This window comes from Temnothorax nylanderi, unplaced genomic scaffold (assembly GCF_030848795.1).
Source record: "Temnothorax nylanderi isolate EJ_2023f unplaced genomic scaffold, tnyl_v1.0 TNYL_tig0450_pilon, whole genome shotgun sequence".
Taxonomy (NCBI): domain Eukaryota; kingdom Metazoa; phylum Arthropoda; class Insecta; order Hymenoptera; family Formicidae; genus Temnothorax; species Temnothorax nylanderi.
This window is the reverse complement of record NW_027249512.1, coordinates 1-16,979: the sequence shown is the minus strand read 5'-3', so window position 1 is coordinate 16,979 and position 16,979 is coordinate 1. Positions and strand designations below refer to the sequence as shown.

General features: G+C 35.9%; 1 protein-coding gene and 1 long non-coding RNA gene across 5 annotated transcripts; one reads left to right on the top strand and one right to left on the bottom strand.

The window, feature by feature from the left end:
* The first annotated feature begins 4,055 nt into the window (after positions 1–4,055).
* On the top strand, positions 4,056–15,722 carry LOC139782900 (uncharacterized). Of its 3 annotated transcripts, XM_071721979.1 has the most exons (12): positions 4,056–4,417; positions 4,526–4,684; positions 4,946–5,014; positions 5,098–5,157; positions 7,262–7,332; positions 7,451–7,589; positions 7,669–7,963; positions 9,466–9,568; positions 9,652–9,915; positions 10,742–11,063; positions 11,182–11,525; positions 11,599–15,722. In XM_071721979.1, exons 2-12 carry the CDS (start codon positions 4,660–4,662, stop codon positions 11,839–11,841), a joined length of 1,935 nt encoding a protein of 644 aa, XP_071578080.1. In that variant the 5' UTR covers positions 4,056–4,417; positions 4,526–4,659; the 3' UTR covers positions 11,842–15,722. The 3 variants fall into 3 exon arrangements, with proteins under 3 accessions (XP_071578080.1, XP_071578081.1, XP_071578082.1); XM_071721980.1 differs by lacking the exons at positions 4,056–4,417; positions 7,262–7,332 and having other exon boundaries at positions 4,669–4,684; XM_071721981.1 differs by lacking the exons at positions 4,056–4,417; positions 4,526–4,684; positions 4,946–5,014; positions 7,262–7,332 and having other exon boundaries at positions 5,106–5,157; positions 7,447–7,589.
* A 750-nt stretch (positions 15,723–16,472) lies between these two features.
* On the bottom strand, positions 16,473–16,979 carry LOC139782901 (uncharacterized). Of its 2 annotated transcripts, none has more exons than XR_011721046.1 (2): positions 16,896–16,979; positions 16,473–16,682 (listed from the first exon to the last, which is right to left on the bottom strand). It is a non-coding gene; the product is annotated as an uncharacterized lncRNA (long non-coding RNA). The 2 variants fall into 2 exon arrangements; XR_011721047.1 differs by having other exon boundaries at positions 16,839–16,973.

The following is a 16,979-nucleotide window of genomic DNA, read 5'->3' as shown; positions in this document are numbered from 1 at the left end:
AATTACCGACATTTAGTTAAAACAAAACTACTTTTAATTGGCTTTACGGAATTGCAAAAATTTGGTCTAGAATTAAAGTACGCACAAAAATGTAGAGGGCTAGATCGGTTTTAACTTCCAAAACGAAAAAAACATTAAAAATTTGGGCACATAGAGCTGTCACTGACGACAATATTTGGTTATACAAAAATACTGCAGTTTATATATACAAAATGAGAATCTAGCCCTCTAGGGAAAACATTGAAGAACAATATCGTGCAATTACAACTACGATAGAAGTCTAGAAAAAAAGTGTCATTGTTTTAACTTTTAAGGTGGGTTTTTATGGGCAGTGAAATGCTGCAGCAGCGAGCAGCAGTTTAGTAATTTCTTAGAAATTATTAAGTAATTTTTAGAAAAGTTTAATAATTTCTAGGAAAGTTTAGTAATTTCCTAGGAATTTTCTAAGAAATTACTAAACTGCTGCTCGCTGCTGCAACATTTCACTGCCCATGAAAACCCACCTTTATACATGCGGAATGACAAGAAGAGCAGTATGGCGTGTAGCGAGAGATGGCGCAGCAATCGAAACAAGGACAGATGCCTCTCGTTAGACAAGGGCAGATATAGGCCGGTAATATAGAAAATGATAGAAAACGAATTAGAACGGAATTAAAAATGTTCGACATTATCGATATCGAGGAAGTTCGGCCTTCACTATAGGATCCCCTTAAGGGTCGACAGGAGTAAGATGGAGACCTCTGTCGGGTTGGCTTAGCTGCGACTCGCTGCGAGTCCGTATTTTATTTATTATAAATTTTTAAGAGCCAAAATGGAAAATCGGCTCTGTAGCGGGTTGCGGCTGATCTTACTGATTAAAACGAGCATAATTTTAATGAGATTCGTTAATTAATTTGGCTAAACTTTGGGAAAAACCATTTGTAGTTCACGGCTACTAGCCAGGTCGTGAGGATAAAAAAGCGACGTCGCTATGAACGTTTGGCCGCCACAAGTCCGTTATCCCTGTGGTAACTTTTCTGACACCTCTTGCTGAAAACTCTTCAAGCCAAAAGGATCGATAGGCCGTGCTTTCGCAGTCTCTATGCGTACTGAACATCGAGATCAAGCCAGCTTTTGCCCTTTTGCTCTACGCGAGGTTTCTGTCCTCGCTGAGCTGGCCTTAGGACCAGTAGTTCACGACTACAAATGGTTTTTCCCAAAGTTTAGCCAAATTAATTAACGAATCTCATTAAACTTATGCTCGTTTTAATCAGTAAGATCAGCCGCAACCCGCTACAGAGCCGGATTTCCCATTTTGGCTCTTAAAAATTTAGAATAAATAAAATACGGAGTTAAAGTGCAGTTTAAAGTGCACTTAGTGCATAAAGTGCACCTGAGTGCACCTGAGTTTGGCCGTGACTCCTGTTGACCCTTAATTCTGATTGCCAGTTATTGTCACCAAAAAAGCTCTTTTTTGACAACCGTAATTGACAAGCGCAACGTGGAAATAACACTTTTCAACTAGCAGTTGCCATCGTTTGCGACGTATTGTAGAACCGGCTGAAACGAATGCACCCCGTTTCTCTCGGAAGGACTAGAGTCGAAGGACAGCCCCGGGATTCTCTAAAGGTGGAAGCACATAAAATTGCAAGAGCCATGGGCAGAATGCAGAAGCCATATGCGCATGCGCTATGGTATTTGTAGAGCTCTACAGATACCATAGCGCATGCGCATATGGCTTCTGCATTCTGCTCATGGCTTCTGCAATTTTATGTGCTTCCACCTTTAAGGGGATCCTGCAGTGACAGGCGAACTTCCTCGATGTCGATAATGTCAACCTTTCTAATTTTGTTTTCTCTATATCTGTCTTTGTCTAATGAAATGACATCTGTCCTTGTTTGATTGCTCGCCATCTCTCGCAAGATTCGGCAACTACTGTTGCTGCTCTTCTTGTCATTCTGCATCCGTATTTGCATTACTAAAATAATTTTTCGATGGATCTTTTTTTGTACACATTGAATCTTACTTCTACTTGCACGATATTATTCCTACATGTTTTCCCAAGGGCAGATGATAAACATTATGTATGTATAAACTGCAGAATTTGTGTTTTAAGCAAATATTGTCGTCAGGTGACAGCTGTATGTGCCCAAATAAGTAATATTTTTAATTTTTGGGGGTTTTTGATATAAAATCGCGTTTGTTACCCTAGATTTTTGTGCGGACTTTAATTCTGTAAAAGATTTTTGCAATTCTATAAAGCCAATTAAAAGATCCATCGAAAAACGATAATGTCGGTAAATCATACGGCTGCAGGATCCCCTTAAGGGGATCTAGGGTAACAAACGCGATTTTATATCAAAAATCCCAAAAAATTAAAAATATTACTTATTTGGGCACATACAGCTGTCACCTGACGACAATATTTGCTTAAAACAAAAATTCTGCAGTTTATACATACATAATGTTTATCATCTGCCCTTGGGAAAACATGTAGGAATAATATCGTGCAAGTAGAAGTAAGATTCAATGCGTACAAAAAAAGATCCATCGAAAAATTATTTTAGTAATGCAAATACGGATGCAGAATGACAAGAAGAGCAGCAACAGTAGTTGTCGAATCTTGCGAGAGATGGCGAGCAATCAAACAAGGACAGATGTCATTTCGTTAGACAAAGACAGATATAGGGAGAACAAAATTAGAAAGGTTGACATTATCGACATCGAGGAAGTTCGCCTGTCACTGCAGGATCCCCTTAAGGGGATGCTGGAGCCGCAGGCAAACTCGATCAGCGTCGATAAAGAAGTGCTCACCGACTATATCTGTCCTTGTATAGACAAAGATATAGACAAGGATAGCACGCTACATTGCACGCACACATACGCACGATACACATCGACATTATACTTTTATATTACGCTTCCAAATCTTGATTTGAGGGGTTTATCGATGTTTTTATTGTTGTGCAATTCAGGGGAACTTGTTTTCGCGTTCGTACCAATGGTATATCTCTTATATGAAATACATCTTGTGACGAGCTGACAGCTCGCCGCTACTCGAGACGCCATATTGGGATAAAAGTAGATAAGGAAATCTGTACTTCCGTAATTTTTTCTCGTTTTCTATATAAAATCGGAGTTCCCCTGAATCATTAATGTATGTACTGCAATTCTGGAGAAGGATTTTTAATTCTGTCAAATATTAACGACGCTACGTGCCGACAACAAAATGCCGGTAAAACAGACGGCTCCAGCATCCCCTTAAGGGTCGACAGGAGTAACACTACCGACCTCTGTCGGGTTGTTTAGCTGCGAGCCCGTATTTTATTTATTATAAATTTTTTAAGAGCCAAAATGGAAAATCCGGCTATGTACCGGGTTGCGGCTGATCTTACTGATTAAAACGAGCATAAGTTTAATGAGATTCGTTAATTAATTTGGCTAAAATTTGGGAAAAACCGTTTCTAAGCAGCTTTTCAGGCTTGCAAAGCTGCTTAGAAACGGTTTTTCCCAAATTTTAGCCAAATTAATTAACGGATCTCATTAAACTTATGCTTGTTTTAATCAGTAAGATCAGCCGCAACCCGGTACATAGCCGGATTTTCCATTTTGGCTCTTAAAAAATTTATAATAAATAAAATACGGACTCGCAGCTAAGCAACCCGACAGAGGTCGGTAGTGTTACTCCTGTCGACCCTTAAGCCCCTTGCACAATGCCAGGCAACAGGCAATAGGAACAGGAAATAACCAAAAAATCGTTAATTACAACCTAAAAAATTCGAATGCTATGATTGGTTGGCAACAGGCAATAGGCACAGAATTTCCAACGTGACGGAAACTCTGTGCCTATTGCCTGTGTCACTGTTTATTCTGCATTTATACATGATTTCTGATTTCTATTCCCTGTTCCTATTGCCTGTTGCCTGGCATTGTGCAAGGGGCTTAACTCCTTAACGACAGTTTCGGTATCGTTGCGCAGCTTTTTTACCATATATAATACCTGCGCAACGATACCGAAACTGTTGTTAAGGAGTTAGAGAATCCCGGGGCAGATTTGAGCACCACTGAAGGCACTGAAGTCGAAGTCGCGTGCGCGACCCAATAGCGAACGAACAGACCAAAAGCAACTGAAAGCAACAAATTGTTACTTGTTGCGCGTCGTCAGTTCTTTGCTTCAACCGCGATTGAGCTTTATTAACGTTTGATTTTCATCAACAAAGATTGTTTCGCGTCATCTTTAGCAGTGGTGTGACGCGGATGAGATCGGTTGAAAAAGAACAAAAGGAGAGAGAAAGAGAAAGTACGGAGTACGGCAGACGCGTGAAAGACGACGACGACGACGCGCCCCTTGACGTAGGCCATTTTGCGTGGCATCGGGACTGATGGAAGGGCTTGTTCCTTCAGGGGCAAACGCACTTGCTCACTTTTCCTTTCCCAGGTACATGTTTGCGTAGATCTCTCGGCTGAGATTGTCCCTTTTGCACTCTTCTGGTAGGTTCATCGCCTACTAGGTGCAAGCGACTGAAATTCAGGACGTTGCGTATAGTTTGCAGATGTCCATAATGCGGAACGGAAGCAGCAAGTAAGGAAAATCGTGGTCTGTCCAGAGATAAGACCGATCTCTCTTTTGTATAGATAATTAAGGAAACGTCCTGGAAGTAGGAAACAGTACGTGACGCAATGGCAGAGGCGACAGAGAAGATAGGTGGGTAAAGTTGGTTTAGGCTCCTCTTTACAAGAGTAGGGCAGTTGTGTGTCTTTGAAATGTATAGAAGTTAAGAAAACGTAAAATATTGTAGAGTCAATTTTATTCGATTTAATACATGTCAGTAGAGATAATTTATTAATACAGTAATAGTTTTATATGTATAATTTATATTTAGAAATATTCTTCTCTTATAAGTGATTCGAGATTTTTTTTTCCACAACTGTAACATCCTGTATTTGAAAACGAATATTCTTGCAGAGATCCTAAAAATTGAGGAGTATACTGACAATGTACTAATTGAGGATGGAACCACAGAGATCTTATTTGGTAATTTGATCATTCAGGAGTAAAATATTTAATACTATAATGATTCTAATTTAAAATAATATGAATATCCTATTTTTTTGCAGATGGGGACATCTCACAACCTATAGTAGTGGCCAGTAGAACATCTACTGACAATGAGAAAGGTAATTTATATTTTGTACGTATGTATATTAAAGATTTCTCAAAACTTATATACCATTTGTATGATATACAGGGTGTTTCCTAAATAAGTAAAAAAAAATTGAAGGGAATATTCCATGACTTATTTTAGGAAGAAAAGGTCCTATAAACATATGTCCTAAATTGCTTCGTTTTCAAAATATAGGGTGTTAAAATTGTGAAAAAAAATGTGAAAATTTTGAAAATCTGGGAAACGTTTAAAGATATTATTCAAAGAACCTCGCCCAAAATGAGCCATTGGCGCACAACATTAAATCATATGCCATTTTGTAGGTATTATTGTGTACATTATTAGAAAAATGAGTTTCAAGTTCTGGGACGGTGGGTGGAAAAAATTATGGCCGGTTCAATTACTAGTCTTAATACTTATTCATTATCACCTTCACTGACAGAAAATGATATAAAAATATCTTCAATATGCTTCGATGGTAGTTGTAAATGTTTTTTTTCTTTCTGCCAAAAAGTGCAATCCAGCCGCAGGCCTGAGTCTTAGCCGAACAAACCAATAAGTTTGTTCGTCGCCATTTATCAACGTCAAAGTGTCCTGGGCGCAAAGAAGTCTGGACGATATATATATTATTTTATATAAAATTAGTGATATAATATTTAAGTTAAATAATGTAAAGTTTTTAGTGCCAATTAGCTAATATTACATTTAGCCTGCGTTCGCTTTGGGCGCTTTCGTGCTGAAAGCGTCAGTCTATCTTTATTGCTCATTACATGTTGAAAAAAGATGGAGTGATGCTTTCAGCACGAAAGCGTCCAAAGCGAACGCAGCCATAGTAATATGCTAAATTCACACCCTAGAAAGTATCTTTCCCCATGAGACTTGAGACTGTTATTATTTCTGTCAACCTCCTCTACAAATGCATATAGAAGTCAAGTATGTGCGTTCATGACCCAAAACACCTTAATAAAATGACCGAGGTTCTTTGGTATTCGCACATGTATTAAAAACCATTTTCCAGTATCAATATTGACCAGTATTGATACACATGATTGTATTTACAGTTTTTAATTTCAATTTTTTACCTTATCTCGAAAGCGGTGCATTATTTAAAAAAAAAAACACTAGAGGCAATTTTTGTAGTCTCAGTTCGGGAATTTCAAAAAATTGTTAAACTTAGAAAAAAACATTGACGTACCATTTTCTCATTAAAAAGACTTAATATGATTACCCATACGTGTGCCCCTGGTGGATCTGAAAATGTTTTATTGGTACTGAAAAATGGTTCTTAATACCACATGTAAGTATACTAATTTTGAATAAAATATCTTTGAAGGTTTTCCAGATTTTCGAAATTTTCATATTCTTTTTCACAACTGACACCCTGTATTTTGAAAACGAAGTAGTTTAGGAGATATATTTATAAGACCTCTTCTTTTCAAAATAAGCTGTGGAATATCCTCTTCAATTTTTGTACTTACTTAGGAAATACCTTGTATATCTTGATATCTATAAGATATCTTTGTTATTAAATTTTTACAATTGCGTAATTTTTAAAACTAGATTTTAACATCTTAGCTGCGTTTGCTTTGGACGCTTACGTGATGAAAGCGTTATTCTATCTTTATTGCTCATTATATGTTGAAGAAAGATAGAATAATACTTTCAGTACAAAAGCATCCAAAACGAACACAGCCCTTGTGTGTATGTATTTAAATATATTCGCGTAACGCCTGCAAGTTCATATATAATAGTATAATTTTGATGCTTTACTTTATCATTTTGTTTTGTTCGTCACATAGATATGTATAGATAAAGCATTGTCCCAGCTTGTAGAGGTCCTCCGCTTGCTAAGATAACAATAACTCAAGATAATTTTGATAGAGGGGATACCTATACATTTTTATCTCTCGTGCATTCTCCTGACGACCATAACAAGGACTGCGCAGAACGAACGGCCGCTAGGACAAATATACAACTGTGCATCCACGAGGAATAAAAATATACTCTCTTGTCCTACTTATTTTACTATTAGCATAGGCAAAAGCAAGATAGTGCTTTATCTATATATAATATATCTATGGTTTGCTGTGTTATCGTTTATTTTATTTTGTTAACAGATGATTTGGTTATTTCAATTATAACTGATTATCAATGTGTGACATGTCACCGTGTTTTCCAGTCAAAGGATGTAAGTTGTAATTTTATTTTTCTTGTTCTTTTTTGAGTTTAAGTTTTACACATATCCATCCCGCTCTCATGGTTTTCGTTTCTATTAATGATTTCTATTTCTTATAATTCTGAGATAGATGTTGCAGAAACATGTAGACATGTGCAGAGAGGAAGATGACTCGACTAATATCATGGGACTTGATAATATAACCAGTTATGATTCAGAAGAAGAGGATGAGGATGAGGATGAACCTCTAGTAAATTTAAGTGCTGAAGGTATGTGGCTATGTATTGAACAAGAGTGTCTGTTCGTGCTCACGTTAGAGAGAATTTCACAGTCTGACTGTATTCCTAGATTCGGATTCTAAGGGTCAAAAAAACAATAATGAAAAACCTGTCATCAAGCCCGTGCCCGAAACGCAGTGTCATTGCTGCGCGGAAGACTTAAAGACGGCACATAGCGGCGGAGAGTATAAGTGTTCAAATTGCGATCACAGTTTCAAGAAAAGGGCGTCTCTGGAAAGACATGTTATAGTCATACATTGGAAGTGCGATTCATGCACATGCAACGAATGCGGTTCTTCCTTTCGTGACAAGAAAGCTTTGAATAAGCATCGCTATACGACACATGGAGATCGCAAAATTTTTAAGTATGTTTATATGTACACATGCAATACTTATAAAATAGTTTCCTCAATTATTGCCGTAATTAATTACACTGATGGTCTACAACAAAAATGCTTTGGAAACGAAATCAGCTATCTTTACTAATTTGGGGTCACTAAATCCGAATATGTTAGTGAAAATTTTTAATTAGCTCTAGTTTCGATGATAGGGGGTTAAAATCCCAAAAACCGCTTTTTGACAATTTTTTGATCGACTGTAATTTTTCAACAAAACATGATAAACAATAAGGAAACGTTTCAAAAGAAAGCTCATATCTTCTAGTTTATTATGAAAAAATTGAAATTTTTGCAAATATAATATTTGCATTCCTGGGGTGATTTTTAATTTTATTTAGGGGTTTGTGTACACGTGTCTGCCTGTCTATATCCATTGCAATTTTCTAATGGACATTGCAATTTTGGATATCAGATTCGTATTCGGGGAGACCTCAAAAACCGCTTATTTTACATATATACATCTTATTTAGACACTTGATAGGTTACTACTTCTGACCATAACGGAGTTCATTTTTAGGAGTAGTTTGAAAAAGTTTGAAGTTGTAGTATGGGCAAAATTTATTTTTTTTAGTATTGTCGAAATGCCTCGTTAACGACATGAATGGCTAACACTATCCGTTAAGGTTAGGAATTTGCAGTTGATATAGACAGGTAGACAAGTGTACATAAACCTGCAAATAAAATTAACCCTTTCGCGACGGTGGAGCTGGCCGCCACTACATTACCGCTACATGGAAAAACGGGCTGCAAGTGTCCATTATACGGACGGATAGAGTCCACGATGAGTTGGCGCAGAATTTGCTTTTATTTATCAAACAATATTATCTTTGTAAAATTTACTTAATAAGAGATAAATAATTGTTGTTACACACACAATGAGTCGGGCACTTATTTGTGGCAAGCAGAGATTACTACACAGGATCAGTCTTGCGGACGACCACTATAGTGGCCATTGGTACACAGAATCAATCTCGCGGGTGGTCACTATAGTGGCCATTCTTCGCGAAAGGGTTAAAAATCACACCAGGAATGCAAGTTTTACATTTGCAAAAATTTCAATTTTTTCTTGATAAAGTAGAAGATATAAACTTTCTTTTGAGATAATTCCGAATTATTTATTATATTTCGTTCAAAAGTTATAGTCGATCAAAAATAGCCAAAACAGATTTTTGGGGATTTCAACCCCCTATATCATCGAAACTAGAGCTAATTAAAAATTTTCACTAACATTCGGATTCAGCGCCCTCAAATTAGTAAAGATTAGCTGATTTCGTTTCCGAAGCAGAAAATGAGTTCGTAGACCAGTGTTATATGATATACAACACTAAATTGATTTAAGTTATTTTTATCTTGATGTAAAAATATCGCTATAAAATTTTGACTTTATAATGGTTTGTCACATTTTCTATTTATTTTGCTTTTTTCATTAATTACTTTGCGATTTTTATTTTTACATATTTCTACTTTAGATGTGAGCCTTGCGATACTTACTTCTCCCGGAGCTATCACTTAAATCGGCACATAATGCAATCTGGCTGTCACGGTAACATACTTAATACGTTCAGTTGTCAAGTAAGTATAATATTTATCCATTGATAATTCTTTAAAATATTAAGGATTCTGGAATCATAATGATCGAATGAATAATGTTGTAGGTTTGCAAGAAAGATTTTACGCGTAAAGATAACCTACGGGAACACTTGCGTACTCACGCAGGAACCCCTCAGAGACAAAAAAAGAAGTGTAAATATTGCCCGAAGGAATTCTTTACGAACCAACAGTTGTTAGTACATGAACGCATGCACACGGGAGAGCGACCAGTCCAATGCGATTTATGTCCGAAGACATTCCTGTCGCCACTTGCGCTGAAAAAGCATCGTCGTGTACACACCGGAGAAAAGCCGTTTGAGTGTAAATACGTAAGTATTTTTTACCGAGTCGACGCATTTACGTGTATTTATGCAACTCCTTAATATTACGTGTTTCTCTCGAACGATAATTAAGAAATAATAACACTAATTTTTATCGCGTCGTTTCATATTACAAGCTAGCGTTATGGATGGAAAAAATATTGCCGTAAGTTTTTAATCGTACATAAACTATATTCAATTAAGGTGATGCTGGAGTCGTCTGTATAACCGACAAAATTACCATTTTCTATGTTATTGACTTATATCTGTCCTTGTGTAGACAAGGATGTAAACAAGGATAGCACCTATATTGCACGCATACATACGCACAAATCGTCATACACACTGTACTCTTATATTAGACTTCTAATTCTCGATTTGGAGGGTTTATCGATGTTTTTCTTGTTGTGCAATTCAGGGAAACTCGTTTTCACGTTCGTATCAATGGTATATCTTTTATATGAAGCACATCTTGTGATGAGTTGACAGCGATTGCTGTAACTCGAGACGCCATATTAGGATAAAAGTAGGTAAGGAAATCTGTAATTCCGTAATTTTTTCTCATTTTGTAAATAAAATCGGAGTTTCCCTGAATCATTGATGTATGTACTGCAATTATGGAGAAGCATTTTTAATTCTGTCAAATTAATACAACGCTACATGAGTAGAAAGAAAATGGTAATTTTATCGGTAAAACAGATGACTCCAGTACCCACTTATAGATATTTCCAAATGCACAAATTACGCATTTTTGCTTTACAAGAGCCATTTATTTCCATTAAATGCACTTCTAGTCGCATTAAATGCGAGTACTAGTACTAAGAATTGTTTTCAGTGTCAAAGGAAATTTGCCGCTCGCGAAACGCTAAATCGTCATCAACGGACGCACACGGGTGAGAAACCACACGTGTGTCAGTATTGTGGCAAATCGTTTATACAGGCAGCGCAATTAAGGGCACATGTGTTCCATCACACCGGAGAGAATGGTTTCTATTGCGATGTATGTGGCAAGGCGTTTAATCGGAAGGCGCGTTTGAATATCCACAAGAAATTTGTACACGAGGGAGCGATTCCATTCACATGTGAAGTCTGCGATAAGGGTTTTACGCGAAGGGAGGACTTGGTGAAACACAGGCTGTTACACACTGGCATCAAACGTATGCGCATTTATGTTAAAGAAAATTATTGCAATGAATATCATATTTTTAAAATAAATTACATCATTTTATTTGTTATTTGTGTTATGTATGGATCCCTTTTTGCATTGTGTTTCAGCGTTCAAATGCGATAAGTGTCCAAAAGCTTTTTCGGCGAAGTCATCGCTGCAGGCTCATCTCAACACCCACAGACGCGAACCTCCTCAGTCGTGCGTTGAATGCAATCGAGTGTTCATCCGGCAAGATTGTCTGATGCGGCACATTCGCGCGAAGCATCGAGAATTGTTGGAGGATGTAATGAATGAGGTCGAGAAGAAACATTTGCAAACGCAGTTATACAACATTGCGTCGGCCGCTGCCGCCAAAACAAAAACTGGCGAATCTAGAAGACTCTCCACCGATGAGTTGTTGAAGGCCATTATAGATCTCTTGAGGATACTTATCGACGAGGAAACATTACAGGTATTTAATTTAATTTAACTTTATTTTATATCGCCTTTTACATTAATTACTGATTTAATTTTAATATTGACAGTTGTTTGGTTGGCCGGAAGCTCCGATACAAGACATCCTCGAAGCCGTGATCAGAAGATGCGGACACGAGCCGATAACATCGGAGGCCAATGTAATGTTCACCGAGAGGCTACGACAAAATGTCAAGCTTCTGTTCACCGTTGTCATCGACACAGTGAACGATGAAACAGTGAAGTCTCTCTTGACGACGAAAACCGTGGACGATGTCATTCTCCATGTTTTGGAAATATCTAACCGAGATTAGGAACGAAAAGATATTACATAAAAGACGATCATACTTTTTCTTTAAGCCTTGTGTCCACGATGCTAGAAATCGGTCCAAATCCTCGATCCGAGAAAAAGTTGCTAAAACTCGAATCGTGGACACAAGCAACACGGATGAATATCTCGAATAGAAATCTTATACAGAAAAAATGCATGTTGTTCCATTTTTCTGCACTAGTTACTAGGTTCATATCGATTCAATTCCTTTTTTCTTCCTCATAGTGGAAGCTTTGTTTTCATAAAATTCGTATATGAACCTTTGATTGCGTATAAAGTTGAGTCTAATCAACCAAGTTTAAAAGAATTATATATGAAATAGGGGTAGAAAAAACCAAAGAAAAGATTGTTTTTTGAATTTTTGATGCCAATATGTTCAGAGTGTTCTAAAACGTTGAAAAATTGCGTTAAAAAAAATGTGCGTGTGTGTGTGTGTGCGTACGCGTATGTGTGCGTGCGCGTGTGCGTGCGCGTGCGTGCGTGCGTGCGTGTGTGCGTGTGTGTACGGATTTGAGGTCCGTGGTTGCTCTAACTTCCGCAAATTTTGAGATATCGGGCTCAATTTTTTTCTTAAATGTAGAGTATCATTAAAGGAAAGTCGGTATTGAATTTGACGATGATCGGTAAAGGGGTTCATTTTTTATAAAATTTTGAATTTTTTGAAAAATGTGAGCTCTAATTTCCGCAAATTTTGAGATATCAGGTTGTTTTTAATTCTATTATATTTTTCAGTCTTTTCTACCCCTATTTCATATATAATATTTTAAGATTTGATTGATTAGATCCATCTTTATACGCGATCAAAGGTCCATATGCGAAGTCCATATATGGACCATGTAGCCTGAACTTCCAAAGTCAACATCGATTTGACATTGCGTCAATTGTAAAACCCCACTTGTGCTACTAAGCTTTTTCAATTCATAAAAAGGTTAAATTTAAAATGGAAAAAGTGTGCAAATTAGAAACTTGCACAGTTTCCTCATCATTACAGATCGCTACCATTGCTCCTATTTTATTTTGCTCATAAAGCTTCCTCTATGAGGAAGTCAAACTAATAAATACTAATAATTATGCATCAAATAAAATACAAGCTTCCTCATAAGAGGAGCTTTGTGAGCGAAATAAAATAGGAGCAATGGTAGCGATCTGTAATGATGAGGAAGCAATGTGCAAGTTTCTAATTTGCACACTTTTTGTCAACATTATTACCTTATAAATACCTAGTCAATGATGGTCAATGTGACGTTAAACAACGGAAATGTATTTAATTTTCATAAATCTTCAATAAATAGAGAAAAAAGAGGATTAGGGGAGACCGGGGCTAAAAGGTCAGTTTTTTTTCGGTGCCGATTTTTAACAACAAAATAAATAATTGTAGTTAAATGTGGTATACCACTGTAAAGAGTGAACCTTTAGCTACAAAATTTATATAGGAAATTTTTGTCTACGTCGCTTTGTTTAATCGGTATAGAGCAAAAACGACAACGGTGGAAAAATTGAAATCTCAAAAATGCCGGGGTTTAAACGTCACACTGCATTTTCAATACATATACGTACATCTAATCCTGAAAAATGATAGGATACATTTTAATAATTGTTTTTTAAGAGAAAAATTTAAAAATTTATTTAAAATTTTTATGCGAAACATTATTAAAAAATAGTTACGAGGGTTCCTCTTTCCGCAGAAGTCACTCGCCCGACTTGTTTCACTCCTCGACGTCCGATGACTCTATTCGGTGTCTGAACGGTTGTAATTCCCGTCTCATCCATATTCCATATGCAATGAGCCTGGAAATGCCTTGGAAATGCATCTGGACTGTTTACTGACCGATTAGCCCCAAACACAAGTTTCAGGTTTGATCGCCCACGAAATATTAGACATCAACGATAATGAAAAAACTACACTGGATTCGTGTTCAGCATGCATTACTCTTTATAATCATGTACCTCGAGATTTGGAGAGCAAATATTATTGCAGATATTACAAAATTTCCACGCGCAGAAAATGTAACTTTCACCTTCCGAAAACACGTTTGCCCTCGTAAAAATCATAATACGGCAGGTAACCTGCCGAAACTCCGTTGGTCACATGGGTACCATAAGCAGCGTTTACAATGTTAATAGCGAGTTCACACAATATACAGGTTCCGAGATATTTGATTTGACGCTTCAACCCCGTTGACCTTTTAGCCCCGGTCTCCCCTATATATATATATATATATATTCCATGGGCCCGGGTTCATACTCAGCTCTCGACCCCATATTTTTCGACTATAACGCTATCTAGAGTAATCAAAATCAAAGTACAACTACTTCTATTCGAGAACTTGAATTGAGATCTCGGACTGATTTCTAGCATCGTGGACACAAGGCTTTAATCATGAAAATTTCAAGATTTATACGAATCGTATACAAAACAAAAAAGAGAGATAGTTGTAGTTAACAAAGTTGTATAAGTTATAATCGAAAGATATAATCGGGATATAGGTTTTGAAATTTTAATATTTAACGTTTAGAAATGCAGGTTATCGTCAAATCCTACAATTTAACGCGTATCATTTTGCGTAGTTTAAGATTTCTTCGCAGATTATCAGATCAGAGATTTATCTATTAGTCTATATACATTAATTAATACATTTATTATGTATCACGCATATTGCCCCAGGCAGCAATGTTACATGATTTTCACGTTGATAAGTGATGATTACTGGTTCTAGATGTCGTGTACCCAATAACTGACATTTAAGATACGTGAATATTCTAATGTAAAAACGTCAATTTAAAAGCGTTTATAATACGTTTCAAATTGGTCATTTTTAAATTAAAAGAATATGCAAATATCGAATCCGATAGATGACATCCGATAGGATCTGTTTCTCGTATTTAAAATATGACGAACGGTAGTATAGAACGATATATAAATGACGGAACTGCACAAGCGATGTCTCGTAGCTCAATGTGAATGCGATAGATTAATACTCTAAAGGCCCCCGCACAATCAAAAATATAAGGAACAAGAAACAGATATTAGTGATTAGGGCCGGTATTCATAGGGTGCGTTCGGGGAGCTCGCTACCGCGCTACCAACGCTAACGCTATTAACTCCGTTCATGGAGCCATGATAGCGCTAGCGAATGCGAGCTCCATGAACAGCAGTAGCGTACTAGCGTAGCGTTTCGTAGACCCCTGCGCCGCCAAATTTAAAAAGCTGAGTTAATAGATGCTGTATCAATTACTTCTTTAATATTTTCAGGGCAGAAGTTGAGAGTAGTATGTGTGTAAATGAATATGATTCATTCGTAGTAAAACAACTTAAAGAAACTATTTTACAAAATATAAAAAAGCGATTTTAAATTTATGAAACTCATGTTTGCGGAGCACTTCTGGATCTGACTCTTTAAAGTGTTAGAGGTGTTGCTGAATATCTCGCAGACAAGCAGCAATCTCCTAAGGAATTTTTAATATATATGATCCACAAAATGGTTATTTTTATATTTTATTTATTAACATTAGTGCCCATCTACAATAGGTGTTTTAAGCCCTAAGCCTTAAGAATTTGTTCAATCACAATTGAATTTGAAGAGAATAATTGACTGTGATTGGTCAATTTTTAAGGCTTAGGGCTTAAAACACATTGTAGATGGGCACTTAAGCGACGTTTTAGATTAGATCATATTTTAACAAATATTTTTGTTCTAGTAAAACTTATTGTCCAATTGAGTGATATTGTTTTTATATATAAAATGAGAAATATAATTAAATATATTTTTTAATAATATATATCCATATTCGGTTCCATTTGATTATATGCTGTATAAAATTAATTTATACTTTTAATACAATAAAAAAATTAGTGTATATGAATTTTGTCCATTAAGCTATATATAACTTTTATTACAGTTTTTATAAACTATATATCTAAGCAATACCTAGTCTAGGTAATTTACAGTATCTAGATTTACAAAATCTAGGCTTAATATTGTAATTAAGCCTAGTATATATAAGTCTTACGTAGTTTATATTTGTAACAGCTTCTATATTAATTACCAAATATAAGATTATTATTTTTATGATATATATAAGTTATAAAAATTCTCATGTTTAGTTTTACTTTTTCATAATAGGTATCTAATAAAGAAGCAGATTATCCTAATAAGTCATGTGAGCTTCTTGGAGTTAAAAAATTACGATTGGAGTTGGCTGCGAAACATACAAGCATTATTCCTCCTGAAGATCCTATTCTTGTCGAAGTTAAAAAGTATTTACATATGTCAGAATCTATTATCGAAGATCCTCTACAATAGTGGAATAAAATGAAGTTGTCACTGCCGAATTTGTACAAATTGGTATGCTGCATTTATGCCATACCGATTACAAGTTCAGCATCTGAATGCGCGTTTTCTTCTGCAGGTTTGCTTATCACAGCAAAACGTTCTTCGTTAACACCATCAAAATCTAATAAAATATTATTTATTTACGGTAATTTCAAATTAATAAAAGATATGTATTTAAAGTCAGTAAAATAAGTTTTACATTAAGTATATTATTCATATTATTTATACAACTTAATATATGAAGAAATATTTAATAAGTAAGAGAGAAAGAAGTCTGATATCTGATGGTTATACAAATGAATTACATTTTATTTTTGTTACGTATGATGGTCAGGAATAACATTTTAAGATACATTTTATTTTCTTTTGTGAAAGAAAAGACATTAGTAATGCTAATGAAATAATCGTATTTTGAAAACAAGTGCTGAGTATTTATTGTTTGCTATTTTTGTTTATTTCGATAAATTATCACCCGCCAATTCCGCCGCCGCTGAAAAAGAAAATTATTATATAAATATATTATATATACATATATCTGTTTCTATATAATCCATATATTTGTAACTTCGTAATTAATACGATATTTACAATACGTGTGCACACGCAAAGCTTTTTCTTCAAATAAACAATTACAACAATTCACTACCATTCACTATTGCGCTGTTCAGAGAGCCTGTAAACGCTAACGCTATTAATGCACTACCTCGGAAGGAAGAGCGTTGGTAGCGAGCAGTTATGACGTATAACACTACCAGTAATGACGTCACGACAGCGTTTGGTAGCGCCA

Bases quoted from the DNA above. Each gene is read 5' to 3' on its own strand.
- LOC139782900 (XM_071721979.1), top strand. From the start codon at position 4,660: ATGGCAGAGGCGACAGAGAAGATAG. The intron at 7,333-7,450 runs GTAAGTTGTAAT...ATTCTGAGATAG, and splicing joins GTGTTTTCCAGTCAAAGGAT to ATGTTGCAGAAACATGTAGA. The intron at 9,916-10,741 runs GTAAGTATTTTT...AATTGTTTTCAG, and splicing joins AGCCGTTTGAGTGTAAATAC to TGTCAAAGGAAATTTGCCGC.